Genomic DNA, 18093 nt, shown 5'->3' with positions numbered 1-18093 from the left:
CTGATAAAGTGGACTTCAAATTTAATCAGAAGGGACAAATAAGGCCATTGTATATTACTTAAGGGAACCATACATCAACAAGACACAACAATCTTAAATATCTGTGCTCTAAACAATGGAGCCTACATATAAAAAAAAAACCTTCATAATCTCAAGAATCAAAGAGATCACAACACAATAATGCTGGGTGACTTCAACACACCTTTCTCAACAATAAATAGCTCTTCAAATAAAAAACTAATGAAGCTCTGTAAAACTAAAACATATAACTAATAATTTATACTTAACAGATATATATATGTATTTCATCCATCAGTGAGTGAATACATTTTCTTTTCAGGAGCACATGGAATATTCTCTAAAATAGACCACACCTTAGTCCACAAAGCAACTCGGCACATACAAAAAATAGAGATAAACCTGTATTTTATCAGATCAGAATGGAATGAAATTTGAAATTAATGAAAAAAAGTACATTGTGTCAATTTGCCTACAAACAAATAAAACTGGGAGTTTATATAGAAAGGGTTACAAAAGACATTACCAGAGTCACAAGTTTATTCTAAGTCACTTTGAGAGCTACAAATTTTCCTAACCTCCTGTATAGTTAAATTCAACCTATTTTTTACTGGCATGATTATTTAGTTCTAATATTTATCCTTCATATTGATCTAAAAGATGTAATGTGGCATATAAAAGCTCTGACTTTACCAAGAGAGTCCTAAGTGACACACGATTTCTTTATCCATTCATTCATTGAAGGACACCTAGGTTGTTTCAGCTAACACAGAGATTACAGAAATAAGATGGCATCCCACAGTTCAAGGTGATATCTGTGCCATTATAAAAATTAAATATGTGTTTTTAGCAACCCTGCTCATGTTTCTAAAGACTTGATGGCCTCTGTTTACAAATAAATGACATGGCAGATCACACCCTAAGCTCTAATAAGTTAATAATCTTCATGGTCTTCAGAAGCTTGCTGAAACAACAATTGTTTTTATTTGAATTATTTGAGGAAAATGATGCTTTGCTGTATTCTTATTTGCCTAGTATATTCTGCCCCATGTACACCTTGCCCAGTCACCTGTCAACTGCCATCATGGACCTCTGGATTACCCTGATGCACAAAAATCCAAAAGTCCATTAAGCTCCAGATGGTCATGAAAATATGACCCTCCATGGAGCTGCTTCCCAACTTCTACTCAGACTTCCTAGATAGACCTTCTGGAGGGAATCCTTTACTGCCACAGCTGACAGCCACCATCAGCTTGAAGAAGCTGAACTGAACAGACGCTTCACAGAAGAAGAAATACAATCCATCAACAAATATATGGAAAAATGTTCAACATCTCTAGCAACTAGAGAAATGCAAATTAAAAGTACACTGAGATTCTATCTCATTCCAGTCAGAATGGGAGTTATAAAGAATATAAGTAGCAATAAATGTTGGTGAGGGTGTGGGGAGAAAGTTACTCTCATACATTGTTGCTAGGACTGCAAATTGGTACCACTATGGAAAGCTGTATGGAGATTCCTTAGAAAACTTGGAATGGAGTCTCCATTTGATATAGTTATCCTACTCTTTGGTCTATACTCAAAAAGTATAGACCAAAGTAGCATACTGTACTGACACAGCCAAATCAATGTTTATAGCAGCTCAACTCACAGTAGCCAAGCTATGGAAACAACCTAGGTGTCCTTCAATGAATGAATGGATAAAGAAATCGTGGTATGTATACACAATGTAATATTACTCAGCCATAAAGAATAAAAAAATTATAGCATGGTGGTGCACACCTGTAATTCTAGCAGCTCAGGTAGCCGAAGCAGGAGGATTGCAAGTTCAAAAGCCTTAGCAAAAGTGAGGCACTAAGCACTCTGTCTCTAAATAAGATACAAAATAGGGCTTGGGATGTGGCTCAGTGGTCCAGTGCCCCTGAGTTAAAACCCTAGTACCCCAACCATGGCTTGTGGATACTAACCCCCCAAACAAAGGAGGTTAGGAGGGGAATAATAGAAATCCATCAGACTAGGCAAAAGGAAATGAAGGGAAGGAAGTGGGGAGGGAAATAGGAAAGACAGTGGAATTAATTGAATGTATATTTCCTAGCCTTGTTATTTTTATACATGACCAAGGTAACTCCACATCAAGTATGACTCCAAGAGTGGGTACATGAATCAGTTATACTTTATGTATGTGTATTCTGCCAAAATACATTCTACTGTCTTGTATAACAAAAACAAGAACAAGAACAAAAATAAAACAAAAAACAAAACCAAAAATTCTTTCATCACCAACTCACTGGAGTTGCAGGGCCCTTAGAGGGTCCCATTGTTCCCTTGGTCCTAGCTGACCTTAGAGGAGCAAAAGTAAAATGTTGTCCGATTTTTCTCTGACATTTTACTTCCTTGATTTTTGTCTCCAAGTTTTTTGTTTTAACCATCCAACAGGCCAGTTTCACTGATCTTAAAGTGGGAGTATGGGTTATACTTTAAAGTCTATAGTTTTTACAGCAACCCCTTTTGTTTAACTAGGGCCATATCAGCACTGGAAATTTGCAGTATATCCTATCTGTTCTGTAGGTGATGGCTTCTCTTAGTTCAGATTTTTCTTTTAGAAGAAGTACTTCTGCAATACATTAACAGGCAACTGTTATAAAGTTTCACAAAATGAAATTAATGAGAAACAGTGTTAATGATCAGAAATAAACTTATCTGATATTTAAGGAAAGTAAAGCTGCTGTTTTGAGCATGAGAGGCAAAAAGCTCTGGGTGATGTCCCCAGTTGAGAAGGCAAACATTTAAATCCCCTGAATTAGAAGAGATAAGTGGTAGTTTACTGTAATTAAGTGAAATGGAACTTACTGTCTTTTTCCTGAAGGATGAGTGGGAATATAGAAGAAAAGATGTCTTGTGAAGGTCTAATTTTGAAGCTAGGGGAGTTTAAGTCTTGATAATCTCCCACAAGGGGTTCCTTTTTAGGAAGTGGACAACAGGGACAGACTTGGGGTTTGGGTCCCAGAAAGTATTTGAAAGACTGAGGTCCCTATAAACTCTAGGCACTTGAAATAGAGAAGATGAAGGAATTGAGGGTCAGTAGGACATACCCAGTAGTTGAGAGTAGCCTAAGCATAGGTATGCATGTAGAAAGAGACAGCTCAGCTCATGCTCTGGGGATTAATGAGTCACCTCTTTCCCAAAGACCTTGGATCAGACTAAGACTTCATCTCAGGATCCAAGATCAGTGAGGATACCCTCCACCATAAGGGCAAGTCAGTCAGAAACAGAAAGACACTGGTAGTTGATATTTGGTACCACTGAGGACTGTCAGGGTTAGATTCAGGACATTTGACCTCCATGCAGCACCAAGGAGTCACCCCAGTCTTCTACCTTCAGTTGTCTCAAGCCTTTCTCTGTCCCATGCATCACTATTTTTTCCCACAGAAAGGAACCTGAAGCAAGTCAGGATCAATATTCCCAATGCCTAAGCAAAGGTAGTATCAATCCCATCTGCCCAGGCAACTTGTCACTTGAGTCTTAGGACCAGCAGCTGCACTAGTCACTTTTAAATGGCTGACAGGTACATGTTGTTTAATGACAGTTTGTCACTAATAAAAAGCACAGAGAAATGAGAATTCCATTGTACATAGTACCCTTCCATAGATCACTCCTTCCCTGTCCCCTGAAATGTATCACAGGGGATGGGTGGGTTCTTTGTCTTGCAATTCAAGGGATGAAATTTATGGACACAGGGTCAGACACAGCAAAATAATAGGATGTGTTAGAATAATAGAAAGAAAGAAAGCAGAGATCCTGAAGAGGGATGGATTCAAAGAAAGAGATATCTTGAGGGCTATTTTAAAAAAATTATTATTAATATGAGGAGAAGAATGTGAAAATTTGAGCAGTTTTTGAGAGAGAAGTTCTGGTGTGGAGGTACCAGGCCTGGAGCAGAGGCCTGGACTTAGGGAACTTTGGACCATTTGCCATTGCAGTAGAGAAGTTTGAAAGATTTCTGTGAAATTGGAAATCAAATGTGCCATTTTCAGGCCAGTGACGAAAATTGTCCAGCTTGTATTGGGGCCAGGCAATATTACAGAACACCAATCTTTTGGGAAAGGCACCCCAAGAGGGTGTCTTATGGAGGCTTTGGTGGGGTCTGGCCATGTTGGACAAAAGGACTGAGGAGGGCCCCCAAGGACCCTGACAGACAGAACAGCCAAAATCCAAGGGCATCTCCGGAAGAATATGGTTTCTCTAAGGATGTTCCAGGAATGACCAATGGAATATTGGGCAATTGATAGGAGTGATAGCAAGTCATTTCCACCCAGTGGTGACAGGGGTTTCTCTTATCCAGCCCTGGGATTTGTCAGAACAGTATCCACAGAGAGAGAAACTATGGCAGGGATTCCAGGAATGCAGAGGAGTTAAAGGGCATCACTCACCCAATAGGTGATCATCTGTGGTGAATGCAAAGTCCAGCAATGTGACTTACTAAAGTCACCAAAGGGAGAGGAGGGAGAATAAGAGAGGACAAGAAAGAGAGACTGAGTGGAGGTTAAGGGAAAGCCTGGAGGGGCTGCCCACGGTGAGAAACTTGAACACTAATCCTGGGTTTGTCACCAAAAAAGAACGAAATAACCAAATGACAGAAATAAAGAGAGAGGAGAGGCAGCTCAATAGTAACATGGGTTTATTCAGGACAAATCTGTGAAGAGGGACCCAGTGGAGACTAAGACCAGTGACAGTCTTGTACTTACAACCTGAGGTGAGGGAAATTTTTGCAGTTAGGTTGTGGCTAGGTGGTTTTCAGGGAAGAAAGAGTCCTTGTCGTTGTCGCCTCTATTCTTTGAGGCAATCAGTATTCCATATTAAACAGGTGCTTTTCAGTATTTCAGTCCCAGATAATAATTTTCTTTCTTTGCATAATGGTGGAGTATTGTCTAGGGTTTAGGTCAGGCTGAGTCAGAGTGACTGTGAGGTGATTCTTGTTCTAAGATGGAGGATATGTTTCAAATGGCATTGCCTGTGTCAAGGTTTCCTAACAGTAAATAGAGAGATTGTTCTAGAATTAGATTTTAAACTGGGTTTCTCAATTGAGTTCTGGGTTAGAGAAAGTAGGAACATATGGTTGGTAAGTCTTGGGCCCTCTACTCTGTCTGGCTTCAACCAGAGTGACTGTTTTTATGTGTTTTATACATTGGAACTCCTAATACCATTGCTTAAATTAAGAGTTTTTGAAAATCACAAGTCATTAAGATTTCTGCAGATTTTTTTTTCTATCATTGATTATTATTATTTTGCATGGTCACATCTTATATCCGAATATTTTCAAATTCTCTGGTAGGAATCTGATTATCCCAGCTCCTAAAGTTCCTCCTGGAGTCTCTTATTTTCTCATTGTAGATTCCTCTGAATCTCATTGCTAGTGAACAACCTGACACAAGTGAGCTTTGAATCACGTTTCCCTCCTGCTGTTGCCAATCTCTGTTATGCTTGTTTTCTCTTTGTTATATTAGTTTTCACAATCCTAAATTTTTAACAGCTGCTCCTAAAACCTACGACATTTTTTACCCACAAGGAACTTATATCACCAGGTGTAAATGAAGTACCATGGTAAATCTGGTGTGTTGTTGTTGTTGTTTCATGCATGCTAGGAAATGAACCCAGGGCCCCCTCACACATGCTAAGCACCCTCTCTGCCACTGAACTACTAGCACAAAGGCAGTGGAGCTGGTAGAACCCTGCATGTACCTTTTTGTATCTTTTGCCTTTCTTTATCCTGAAATGGTTTTTCCCTCTAACCTTAATGTGCCTGGCTATTTGAATGTTGGATCTATTAGCAACATAAATTTTGGTAGAAGGAGAATAGGAAATTTGAAAGAAAATCTTATTCTCTATGTCAGTGCCCCTCAGCCATTAGTGTCTATTTATTGCTTCACTCCTCCTCCTTCCCAGAAGCAGTGCAATGCCAATCTTACCTTATCAGGACATTATTTCAGATTATTGCTGTGACATTATGAGAGTGTCACTCACTCTGGGCCTCTGCCTTTAAGATACCCACTCACTTGCTGAAAGTCTTCAAGAATAAAGTGGTCAGATTTACCTGTGGAAGATTAAAAATTTTACGGAAACTTTATGTCTCATAATAAAATTTTTACTTAGTTAAAAATTATATATATAGTTTTGTTTTGTTTTCTAGTTTAAACATCCATTTTCTTGAGTAGATAATACATTCACTATACAGAAGATACTGTGTAAAAATATTCATCTCGCCTCTTCCTCAGTCATCCAGTTACCTTCCCTCAAGAGTGCTAATATTAGTAGTTTCTTGTATACCTTTCCAAGTTATTCTGTGCATTAATGAATAATTTTAATGTGTTTTATTTATTTATTTATTTATTAGTTGCTCAAGACAATACGATGATCTTGACATATCATACATTTGATTCAAATAGGGTATGAATTCTCATTTTTCCACATGTACAGATTGCAGGATCAAATTGGTTATACAGCCATGTGTATACATACAGCAATCCTAGTGTCAGTTGTATTCTGCTGCCCTCCCTATCCCCCCTCCCCTCCCCTCCCCTCCCATCACTATTCTTTACCCATTCTAATGTGACACTTATCTCTCTCTCTCTCTTTTATTTTCTTCCCTTCCCCCTCACACCATCGTATATATATTTTGTGAACCCATGAGGGTCTCCTTCTGTCTTCCGTGCAATTCCCCTTCTCCCTTCCTTTCTCTCCCTCCTCTTTTCCTTGTTTCGTGGTACTCTTCTCCTCATGCTCTTCCTTCCTACTCTGTTTTGAGTCACCTCCCTATATCAGAGAAGACATTTGGCATTTGTTTTTTAGGGATTGGCTAACTTCGCTTAGCATAATTTGCTCTACTGCCATCCATTTCCCTGCAAATGCCATGATTTTGTTATTTTTTAATGCTGAGTAATATTCCATTGTGTATAAATGCCACATTTAATTTTAATGTTTTGACTTCAAGAACATGCATTAAAGATATTAAATTCATTACTTTTCCAGTGAATTTAATAGTTAAATTTTGAGGACTTTCTTGAACAGTGTACCCAATACTAGGAAAATACACATCTTAATACGGAGAAAAGGGTACACTGATAAATTGTTGGTGGGACTGCAATTTAGTCCAACCACTCTGAAAAGCAGTATGGAGATTCTTCAGAAACCTAGGAATATGGAGCCACCATTTGACCCAGTTATCCCACTCTTCAGAATATATCCAAAGGGGTTAAAATCAGAATACCAAAGTGATACAGCCACTTCCATGTTTTTAGCAGCACAATTCACAAAAGCTAAACTATGGAACAAACCTAGGTGCCCTTCAACAGATGAATGGATAAAGAAAATGTGGTGTATATATATACAACAGAATATTAGGAATAAATAAAAATGACTTTATGAGTAAGCCAATCCCCCCAAACCAAAGGTTGAATGTCTTCTCTGATATGTGGATGGTAACCCATAATAAGGAGAGTGGGGAGAATATAAGTTCAGTGGATTAGACAAAAGGAAATGAAGGGAAGGGAGGGAGGATAGGAATAGGAAAGACAATGGAATGAATTTGACATGACTTTCCAATATACATATATGAATACACCACAGTGAATCTCACCATTGTGTACATCCACAAGACTGGATCCTAATTAGAATAAGATATATTCCATGTTTGTATAAATAAATGAAAATAGATTCTACTGTCATGAATAACTAAAAGGTCCAATATGAAATTTAAAAATACCCACAAATACATTTATTTTTTTGGATACCGGGAATTGAACTCAGGGGCACTTGACAACTAAGTCACATCTCCAGCCCTATTTTGTATTTTATTTCGAGACAGAGTTTCACCAAGTTGCTTAGTGCCTCACTATCGCTGAGGCTGGCTTTGAATCAGGATCCTTCCACCTCAGCTTCCCAAACTGCTGGGATTACAGGTGTGTGCCACTGCTCCTGGCCAAATACGTATCTTTTCATCTTTAGTTAATTCTGATAATCAACTTGTACTTGAGGCTAGTGTAAGTTTAACCTTCTCACTTGTCTACCTTTCATTATCATCTTTAAAATTAAGTGTTCAAAAATAGAATAGGTAGGTGATACAAACTATTAGTAATTTTTTGCACTTTTATATTATATATGGAAAATGAAAAATTTAGAAATGTGCCAAGGAGCTGAGAATTGAAGCCACCGTTGGGTTCTAGATATGCATTTGCCCTTTGCTATTGACTCTTCTAAGATGACAGTAAGATTATGTACTTGTGATATGACTAGTGGAAGATGCTGCAGATTGTGAAGTAGGAGAACTAGTCTTTATCCACACTCAGCAAATCTGACATTTCTGGAATTCAAATTCTTTCTCTACAAAAATATGACCCAGATTCTGAGGCTACTATTGACTTTCAGATTCTATTTTGAAAAAGAAAAAAATATTTTCCTGAGCTGTGTGTTTGGCCTAATAGAATATTGCTAGAATGCGTGTTCTACGGATAGTCACACACTGTTGTAAAAATGATTATTCCCCTTTTGAGATGTTTCTTCTTTTAATATGATTTGCAAGAACATTTGGGCTTGATTGTCATTTCGTTATTATTTGTTCACATTAGATGTTCACTCCAGGCAGCTGTTTATGAAATTGGACATGACTCATTGATCTGTGAGTATTGATTCTCAGAGCAATCAATGGACTGAAAGAAATGCACCAAAATTCAAATCACCATAATCATTCACAAATGAGAAAGGGAAATTATCTTTCATTTCACTTTTGGTTTCCAATTGAGATATACCAGAAAGAGTCTCAGCTTGGTGTCAACTAGAAAAAGCACTAAAAATTGTAAAGCGTCAAAGGATATTTTGAAACTTGGGAGAAAATTAGGTTAGAGTACATTGATCAAAATTACTGTGCTTGTTCCGGACTAGGGCCCCGCAGTCACCTGACTAAAGCCTTTATATCTGCAGCCATCAGCAGTTGTTCCACTAGTTAACCATACATGTTGCAACTTTAAGGTTATTGGAGTCCAATGGTGATTTCCCCCGCCAACCTATGGTAAGTGACAAATAAATATGTGGACTGTCTTGCTTATGTGAATTATTTAGGAAATTCCTGTTGAACTAGAAATATAAGAACTGAAATTAAATACAGAAAAGAATTACCAGTTTTTCACGTAGGACATGGTAAATTAATATTTGTTAATAAAAAAGAAAATTGAGAATATTTCTAGAACCTACAGTTATTTAATAGTAAAAAAGAAGTTCTTTTTAGGAAACAGGGATATTTGTTTAAAGGAACTTCCTCTTGCATACTAACATGTAGATTTAACTTCTATTTTTCATATAGGCCCAGTTTTCTTTTATTTGTTATTTTAAAATCATAAATTTCCACAAATAATAGAGTGACAGAAAGAAGGATTAGAGTTTAGGATTGCCAAATAGAGAATAAGTAAATTGAAATAAGTTAGCTTTCCCATTGCAGGATTTTTATATAAAATTGAAGTTCTAGATTTTTTGAAGTGCTAATGGAAATTTAAAAAATAAAGGGTAATGACAGAAATTTTTAGAAGAATAATTATGAGAAATGACCTTAACACTTTATGAACAGAATAAACTTAGGAAATTGTTTCTTCAATCAACGAGGTATGAATCCAAAATTTTTAAATCTACTTTTATTGTTGTTGTTCTTTAGGTTCAAATGCCTTCTGGACATCTCCACTTTTTGCCATTCAGTTCTGTTGTGTAAAAATCTGTATTTTTTCCAATTATAATTTCTATCATGGATCTGCTCAGAAAGTCTATCCTTATAAAAAATATATATTATTTTATAATATATTTTAATACTCTTTTGACTTAATTTTTAACATTTAATATATTTTTACATCTGGAATTTATTTTTGTGTTTGGGGAAAACTAAGGATTTTTTTCCTCTCTCTCTCTTTGGTACTGGGGATTGAATCCAAGGGTGTTCTATCACTGAGCTACATTCTCATGAAAAATGTTTTCATTTTTTATTTCGAGGCAGGGTCTTTCTCAATTGCCTCAAACTTGCAATCCTCCTGCCTCAGCCTCCATGCCTTTTGTATTTTTCTGGTTGATATTAATTTTTGTCTTTTCAGTCTTGTTCCATCTTATAGGTTAGTGGGAATTCTAAGTGATCAAGTACTGTGAGTGTTGGGCACAGATTTATCATGCTTGTTATTGAGTTCCTGACATCTGCTACAATGCCTAGGTGATAGTAATATTTTAGTAAATATTATTGAATGGATAAATTATTAAAGTGGAAAAATGTTTCATAATCTACTTTAACTAAATTACATTTTCCTATTTCCCCTTTGTGTCTTTCATATCTAAAAGTCTTTTATATCTTAGAAATATTTTCTGGCAGGGATATTAGGGACTGAATTCAGGGCCTCATGCATGCTAGGTAAGTGATCTACCATTGAGCTATATCCCAGCCATTTTTAATTTATTTTGAGGCAAGGTCTCAAAATTTTTAATTTATTTGGCTTTGAACTTTCAGTCCTTCTGTCTCAGCCTTCCAAATAGCTGGAGTTACAGGTTTGTGTCACTGCATCCAGCTATATCTTAGAAACCTTTTACTTACCAAGCATTTTAACCATGTTGAAATTTGAAAGATATTATATTTTTTCAGGCTAAATAAAGTAACCTGTTCATGTCAGCTATGCCTTGGTTTTTTTCCTATGTCCCAAGCTGGCTAGAGAAGCAGTTTGTTTTCACTTTTCCTCTAAGTTAGCAAACTTTTCCATGAAGACATGATGATCCAGATATACCTTAGTGGATGTAATTGTACGTTATTGCTCATACTGTTTCTGTCTGCCTAATCCTTACTGCTACCCTGATCTGAGCCAGTTTTGAGGACTTATTTGGTTGATTTCTATTTTCATTATTTATAATTTATCCTACCATGAAAAACACAAATACTATATGATAAGGATCTACTTTTCTTTTCCTTTTGGCAATTATTTTATTGATAGAGTAAAGGAACAAAATCTTAAAATAAAAAGACTATTCAACCCACTATTATATATTGATTTTTTATGTGTATATGTGTGCAAAGTCTATAATGCTACAGAAAGGAGTTGCTATCTGCAAGGGAGGTACCTTTTGGGGAAGGGAGACATAAGACACAAACATTGCAAAACTCATCTAAGTACAATGCCACATGAGAGGTTGTAGAAACTTATGAAAGGGAAAAATAACTCCAACTTGGGAAAATTCTTGAGGAGTTGAGACTTATTTAAGATCATATCAGATGTATAATAAATGGGGCATTTCAGAGGAATAGAAAAATGAAAAAATTATGGAATGGGAATGCATTGTGCAAATATGGAGAATAGAGAGTATAGTGGAATGGCAGGCATGCTGTGTGGGAGAGTAGAAGAGGATGGGAACTAAATTGAGTAAGATTGTGGAGAGTCTTGAAAAATTTTTTTCCAAAAAAACAATATTCCTTGGAAAAATTCTGTTTCATCAAGCATGGACCTGGAAAATCATTTGCAGTGTTGCTGACATGAAAAGGAAGCTGCTGTATTTATAAGCATATGCCTTTATAGATTACATATGTGGGTGCTATTAACCTCAGTGTTTTCTGTATATTTCAGACATTAGTCTCTAGCCATGGGGGACTGGAACTTATTGGGTGGCATCTTAGAGGAAGTTCACTCCCACTCAACAATAGTGGGGAAAATCTGGCTGACCATTCTCTTCATTTTCCGAATGCTGGTACTTGGTGTGGCTGCTGAGGATGTCTGGGATGACGAACAGTCAGCATTTGCCTGCAATACCCAGCAGCCAGGTTGCAACAATATCTGTTATGATGATGCTTTCCCTATCTCTTTGATCAGATTCTGGGTTTTACAGATCATCTTTGTTTCATCTCCTTCTCTGGTGTATATGGGCCATGCACTTTATAGGCTCAGGGACTTTGAGAAAGAGAGACATAGGAGAAAGTCACACCTTAGAGTCCAAATGGAGAATCCAGAGCTTGACTTGGAGGAGCAACAAAGGATAGATAGAGAACTGAAGAGGTTAGAGGAGCAAAAGAGGATCTATAAAGTCCCTCTGAAAGGATGTCTGCTGCGTACATATGTCTTACATATTTTGACCAGATCTGTACTGGAAGTAGGGTTCATGATAGGCCAATATATTCTTTATGGGTTTCAAATGCGCCCCCTATACAAATGTACTAAACCTCCTTGCCCCAATGCAGTGGATTGCTTTGTATCCAGGCCCACAGAAAAGACCATTTTCATGCTCTTTATGCACAGCATTGCAGCCATCTCCTTATTACTCAATGTCCTGGAAATATTTCATCTGGGCATCAGGAAAATCATGAGGGCACTTTATGAGAAATCCAGCAGTGGGAGCATTGAGAATGAGAGAGGCCCTCCATTCCATTTGAAGAAATATTCAGGGATCCAACCATGTACAATTTGCTCCTCCTTACCTGAAAGAATCTCTCCACTTCAAACCAATAATCAACAGAAAGTCATCCAAGTCAATGTTCCAAAGTCTAAATCCATCTGGCAAATCCCACAGCCCCCACAACTTGATGTAGATTCTTCCTGTAGCAAAAGAGACTGCACTGAGAAAGATCAGCACAACGGACAGCTCCACATCCATAGCCCATGTCCTCAGGACGGCAAAGCCAGAATTCAGCACCCAGGACAGCAACCATGCCATTCCTCCTTTGGCTTAAGGAATACAGTGTCCCAATCCTGGCTAGGTGCAACGGTGGCCTCTCAACACTGTCCATCCTATGCATTACGAACATGGGAGCAATCCCAGGACCTGGAATCCTCAGGTGAACCTCTCACAGATATGCGCAGTCACTTCAAAGGGAGTGATGGCAGTGTGAGAGAGAGTGGTGTCTGGATAGACAGATCTTGCTCAGGCAATCGCAAGATTAGCTTTCTGTCCAGATTGCTGTCTGAAAAAGGACAGTTGTGCAGTGACTCAGGAAGCTCCAGTTCTCTGAATAGCACCTGCTTGAATTTTTCACACCGGGAAAACAGCCCCTCACCTCTGCCCTCAGCTACTGGCCACAGACCATCAATGGTAAGTAGACAGACAGCCATATTGATCACAGAACAAGAGCTAGTCCACTCTGACTACCTCTTTCCTTTTCCTCTTTCCTGGTGTGTATGTATATATGTGTTAAGAGAGAGGTGCAGGGAGGGAGATTAATTCATGAAAAAGTAAATCCATTCAATACCTTCAATTTAATTCAATTCATTAAATTAATAAAATAAAAGTTTAGAAAACATACTTTGTACTAATCACTCTTATAAATACTGTTATATAAATGAATAAAATACCATTTATTTCCAACAAAGGGCTCAGGCTCAGAGTATAGCTGGGAATAGTGGCACACACTTGCAATCCCAATAACTAGAGAGGATAAGTGAGGAAGATTGTAAATTGGGGCAGTCTAAGCACCTTAGCAAGATTCTGTCTCAAAATACAAAATATAAATGGCTGGGGGTGTAACTTAGTGGCAAAGTGCCTCTGGATTTAGTCCTCAGTACAAAAATCTGGGGGATAGTGTTTAGAGCATAGTTGGGAAAGTTAGACAGATTAACATGTTAGCATAATCAAGTGTAAGGTGCCATACAATGTTGGTGGGAATAAGTGGGTTGGTGGGGGAGTGATCAATTCTGTATGGATGGGTCAGGGAAAGCTTCTACAATTGAAATTACTTTAAACTGGATTTTGAACGATGTAGTGAGTTTCTACAGAACTGGGAGGACTGGAATACGTGGAAGAGGGCTATCCTGGTAGAAAAGGCAGTACAAAGGCTGCATGACACAGAACTGTCTGGGGATCTGTGGGTGGCTGGATCAGGGGGTGGTAAGAGGGCTGTGGAGAGAGGGAAGTTTGGAGAATGAACATGGAGGTCTCATAGGTTGGCAATGTAGAATCAACATGGAATGTGAAGCAGAGGAAGGACTGAATCAGGTTTGCAGTTTAGAAAGTACTTGCTGTCACAATAGGCCCTGAGTTTGTTCGCCAGCACCACAATTCCCACCAAAGGACATAAATGTCTAATCAGACATTGTATTAGTCAGCTTGAATTACTAGAATGAAATATCTGGGGCTGGCTAACTTTGTCAAGACATGTATTTAGCTTATGACTCTGGAGATTCAAGGGTAGGGCACTGGCATCAGCTTGATTCTGATGGGGGCTCTCCTGGCTGCATCACATCACAATGGAGGTACATGTGTAAGGAAGGTTCACAGCTTGCAACAGGAAGCCATGGGTGGCGGAGATGGGATCCAATGATCTTCTAAGGGCACCTAAGTACCTCCCACTAGGCCTCATTTCATAAGGTTCCACACTACCTCCCATCACTGCCACTCTGGGGATTAAACTTCCAACATATGAACCTTTGGGAGGAAAAACAACATCCAAACATAGCAGGCATGTTTGACTCTGAATATTGCAGTGTTTTTTGTTTTAAATACTCTGCTTTATTTTTTTTAGAGCAGTTTTAGGCTCACAGCAAAATTAAATAAAAAATTCAGAGAGTTCCCATATACCCAGCCCCCAACTCTCCTCTGCTATTGACATCCTGCACCAGAGTGGTACAATTGTTACAATTGATGGACCTACATTGACATGATTAGCACTCAATGTTCATATTTTACATTTGGGTTCACTCTTGGTATTGTACATTCTTTATATTTTGACAAATGTATAATGGCAAGTACCTGCCATTATAATATAGTACAGAATAATTTCACTGCCTTAAAAATTCCCCATGATCCATTTATTCATTTCTTCCTTTCCTGTAACCTCTGGAAACTACAGATGTATTACCATAGTCTTAACTTTTCCAGAATGTCAAATAGTTGCAACCATACAGTATATATATAGTCTTTTCAGATTGATTTTCTCCACTTAGTATTATGCATTTAATTTTCCATGCCCTTTAATGGTTTGATAACTCACTTATTTTGATCATTGAGTAATATTTTATTTTCTGGATGTGATATAGTTTATCCATTCACCTACTGAAGTACATCTTGGTAGCTTTCAAGTTTTGGCAATTTTGAATAAAGTGGCCACGAACATCCATGTCTAGCTTTTTGTATGACTATAATTTTCAGTTCATTTGGTTAAATATCGAGGAACATGATTGCTGAATCATATGGTAAGAGAATGTTTAGTTCTGTATTAAACTGTCAAACTCATCATTATCCAAAGTACACATATGAAGACACGAATTGGTGTGAACATACTTTATATACAACCAGAGGTATGAAAAATTGTGCTGTATATGTGTAATATGAATTGTAATGCATTCCGCATTTAAAAAAATCAATAAAAATAATAAAAAAACCTGTCAAACTGTCTTCCAAAGTAGATATCATTTTTCATTCCTACAACACATGAATGAGAGCTCCCATTGTTCCCCATCTTTGTCAGCATTTGGTGTTGTCAGTGTTTTGAGTTCTGGCCATTGGGTAATGGTATCTCTTTGTTTTTTTTAATTTCAAATTCCCTAAAACCATATGATGTTGAACATCTTCTCATATGATTACTTATCATCTATATATCTTCTTCAGTGAGGCATCTGTCTAGGTCTTTTGTCCAGGTTTTAATTGGATTGTTTGTTTTCTTATTGTTGAATTTTAATAGTTCTTTGTATATTTTGGAAAAATAGTTCTTTGTTATCAGATGTGAGTTTTTTAAAAAATTTTATTTGTTCAAATTAGTTATACATGACAGTGGAATGCATTTCCATTCATTGTACACAAATGGAACAACTTTTCATTTCTCTGGTTGTACTTAATGTAGAGTCGTACAACATGTACAGTCATGCATGTACCTAGAGTAATGATGTTTATCTCATCTACCATCTTTCCTACCCCCATAGATGAGAGTTTTGCAAGCATTCCCACCAGGCTGTGACTTGTCATCTCATTCTCTCTTGCACAGCAGAATCTTTAATTTTAATGAAGTTCAGCTTATCAATGATTTCTTTCATGGATTTTACTTCCAGTGGTATATCTACAAAGTCATTAAACCTAAGGCAATCTAGGTTTTTTCTGTTATTTTCTCACAGTTTTAAAAATTTGCATTTCTCATTATATGACAATTTGTGAAGGGTGTAAGGTATTTATCTAGATTCATTTGGATATCCAGCTATTTCAGTATCATTGTTGAAAATACTTCCTCTTTGTATTATCTTTGCTCCTTCGCTAAAGATCAGTTGGCTGTATTTACATAGGTTTGTTTCTGAGCTTTCTATTCTGTTCCATAAACATATTTGTCTGTTTGTTCACTAGTACCACACTACTTTGATTTCTTTGCAATGACCACTCCAAGAGTACTTTAGTCAGTTATTTTGTATTTTCTAAATGAATGACTATATTGTCTCCATATAAAAATAGCTTTATTTCTTCCTTTCCAACGTATATGCCTTTTAATCCTTTTTTTGTATTATTGCATCTTCTAGGACTTCAAGTAAGATCGAGAAACATCAATGCTCCTGATCTTAGTGAGAAAACTTCAAGTTTCTCACCACTAAATATGATACTAGCTGTATTCAAGATGTTCTTTATCAAATTGAATTTTACCTCTATTTCTAGTTTTTAAATTTTTTTTAAAATAAGTAACAGTAGTTTGATTTTGTCAAATAATTTTTCTGTAGCTACAGTTATGACCATGTGATTTTTCTTTTATAGACTATTGATGTGATGGATTACATTAATTTTGGGATGTTGAACCAGCCTCGCACACCTGGAATATAAGCACACTTTATCATGGTGTATATATTTTTCACACATTCTTGGATTTGATTTGCTAATATTTTGTTGAAGATTTTTTTATTTTGTTTGTTTTTTGGTGCTAGAGATTGAACCCAGAGCTTCATGCATGCAAACATATTCTCTACCACTTAGCTATGTCCCAGCCATACTGAGGATTTTTGCTTCTGTGTTCATAAGATATATTGGGGTCTGTGGTTTTCTCATATGTTTTTGTTTGGTATTAGGGTAATGCAGACCTTGTATAATGAGATAGATATTGTAGAGAACTGATAAAATTTCTTCTTTAAATTATTAAAAGTTTGGTAGAATTAAAGACTTTGGTAGAATTCACCAATGAATCCATCTGATCCTGGTATCTTCTGTTTTGAAAGGTTATTATTGATTCAATTTTGGAGGGTACTGGGGCACTCAACCACTAAGCCACATCCCCAGCCCTTTTTTGTATTTTATTTAGAGACAGGCCTTCACTGAATTGCTTAGCACCTTGCTGTTGCTAAGGCTGGCTTTGAACTCACGATCCTTCTGCCTCAGCCTCCTGAGCCACTGGGATTAGAGGTGTGAGCCACTCCACCTGGCTTGATTCAATTTTCAAAATAGATTCAGGCATACTCACATTTCCTGTTTCTTCTTGTATGAGTTTTGGCAGATTGTGTCTTTTAAAGAATTGGTCCATTTCTTCTAGGTTATCAAATTTGTGGGCATAGAGTTATTAATAATATTCCATTATAATCTTTTTAATGTTGATAGGACATGTACTGATGTTTCCTTTATTGATGTATAGTTTAATTCTGTTGTGGTCTGAGACTAGTCACTGTATGATTTTTATTCTTTTGAATATGTTAAGGTGTGTGTTTAATTCCTAGAATGTAGTCTGTCTTGATAAGTGTTTCATGTAAACTTGAGAAGAATATGTATTTTGTTATTGTTGGATGAAATAGTCTTTAGATACCAATTATGTCTAGTTGATTGATGGTGCTTTTGAGTTCAGCTATATACTTTCTGCTTCTCTGCTTGCTGTATGTGTCCATTTCTGACACAGCAATGTTAATATCTCCAGCTGTCACCGTGGATTCATCTATTTGTTCTTGCAGTGTTTGGCTCTTTTGGCGTTTGGTGGGGTTTGGGAATTGAACCTGGGACTTGAACATGTTAGGCAAGTGCTCTACTACTGAGTTACATCCACAGTCTGCCTCATTTATTATGATGCTCTGTTGTTAGGAACATACACATTAAGAATTGTATCTTCTTGGAGTTGGCACCATTATTATTATG

At 37.1% G+C, this 18093-nt stretch overlaps 1 protein-coding gene across 1 annotated transcript; it reads left to right on the top strand.

Annotated features, from left to right (window-relative positions):
- The first annotated feature begins 11664 nt into the window (after positions 1-11664).
- Positions 11665-13233, top strand: Gja10 (gap junction protein alpha 10). The gene has a single exon (XM_026411346.2). It carries the CDS (start codon positions 11665-11667, stop codon positions 13231-13233), a length of 1569 nt encoding a protein of 522 aa, XP_026267131.2.
- The last annotated feature ends 4860 nt before the right edge of the window (positions 13234-18093 follow it).

The sequence above is a fragment of the Urocitellus parryii genome, chromosome 8, assembly GCF_045843805.1.
Source record: "Urocitellus parryii isolate mUroPar1 chromosome 8, mUroPar1.hap1, whole genome shotgun sequence".
NCBI lineage: Eukaryota > Metazoa > Chordata > Mammalia > Rodentia > Sciuridae > Urocitellus > Urocitellus parryii.
The sequence above is the reverse complement of the archived record's forward strand: the minus strand, read 5'-3'. Positions and strand labels throughout refer to the sequence as shown.

Excerpts from the sequence above, each read along its gene's own strand:
- Gja10 (XM_026411346.2), top strand. The coding sequence starts at position 11,665 with ATGGGGGACTGGAACTTATTGGGTGGCATCTTAGAGGAAGTTCACTCC.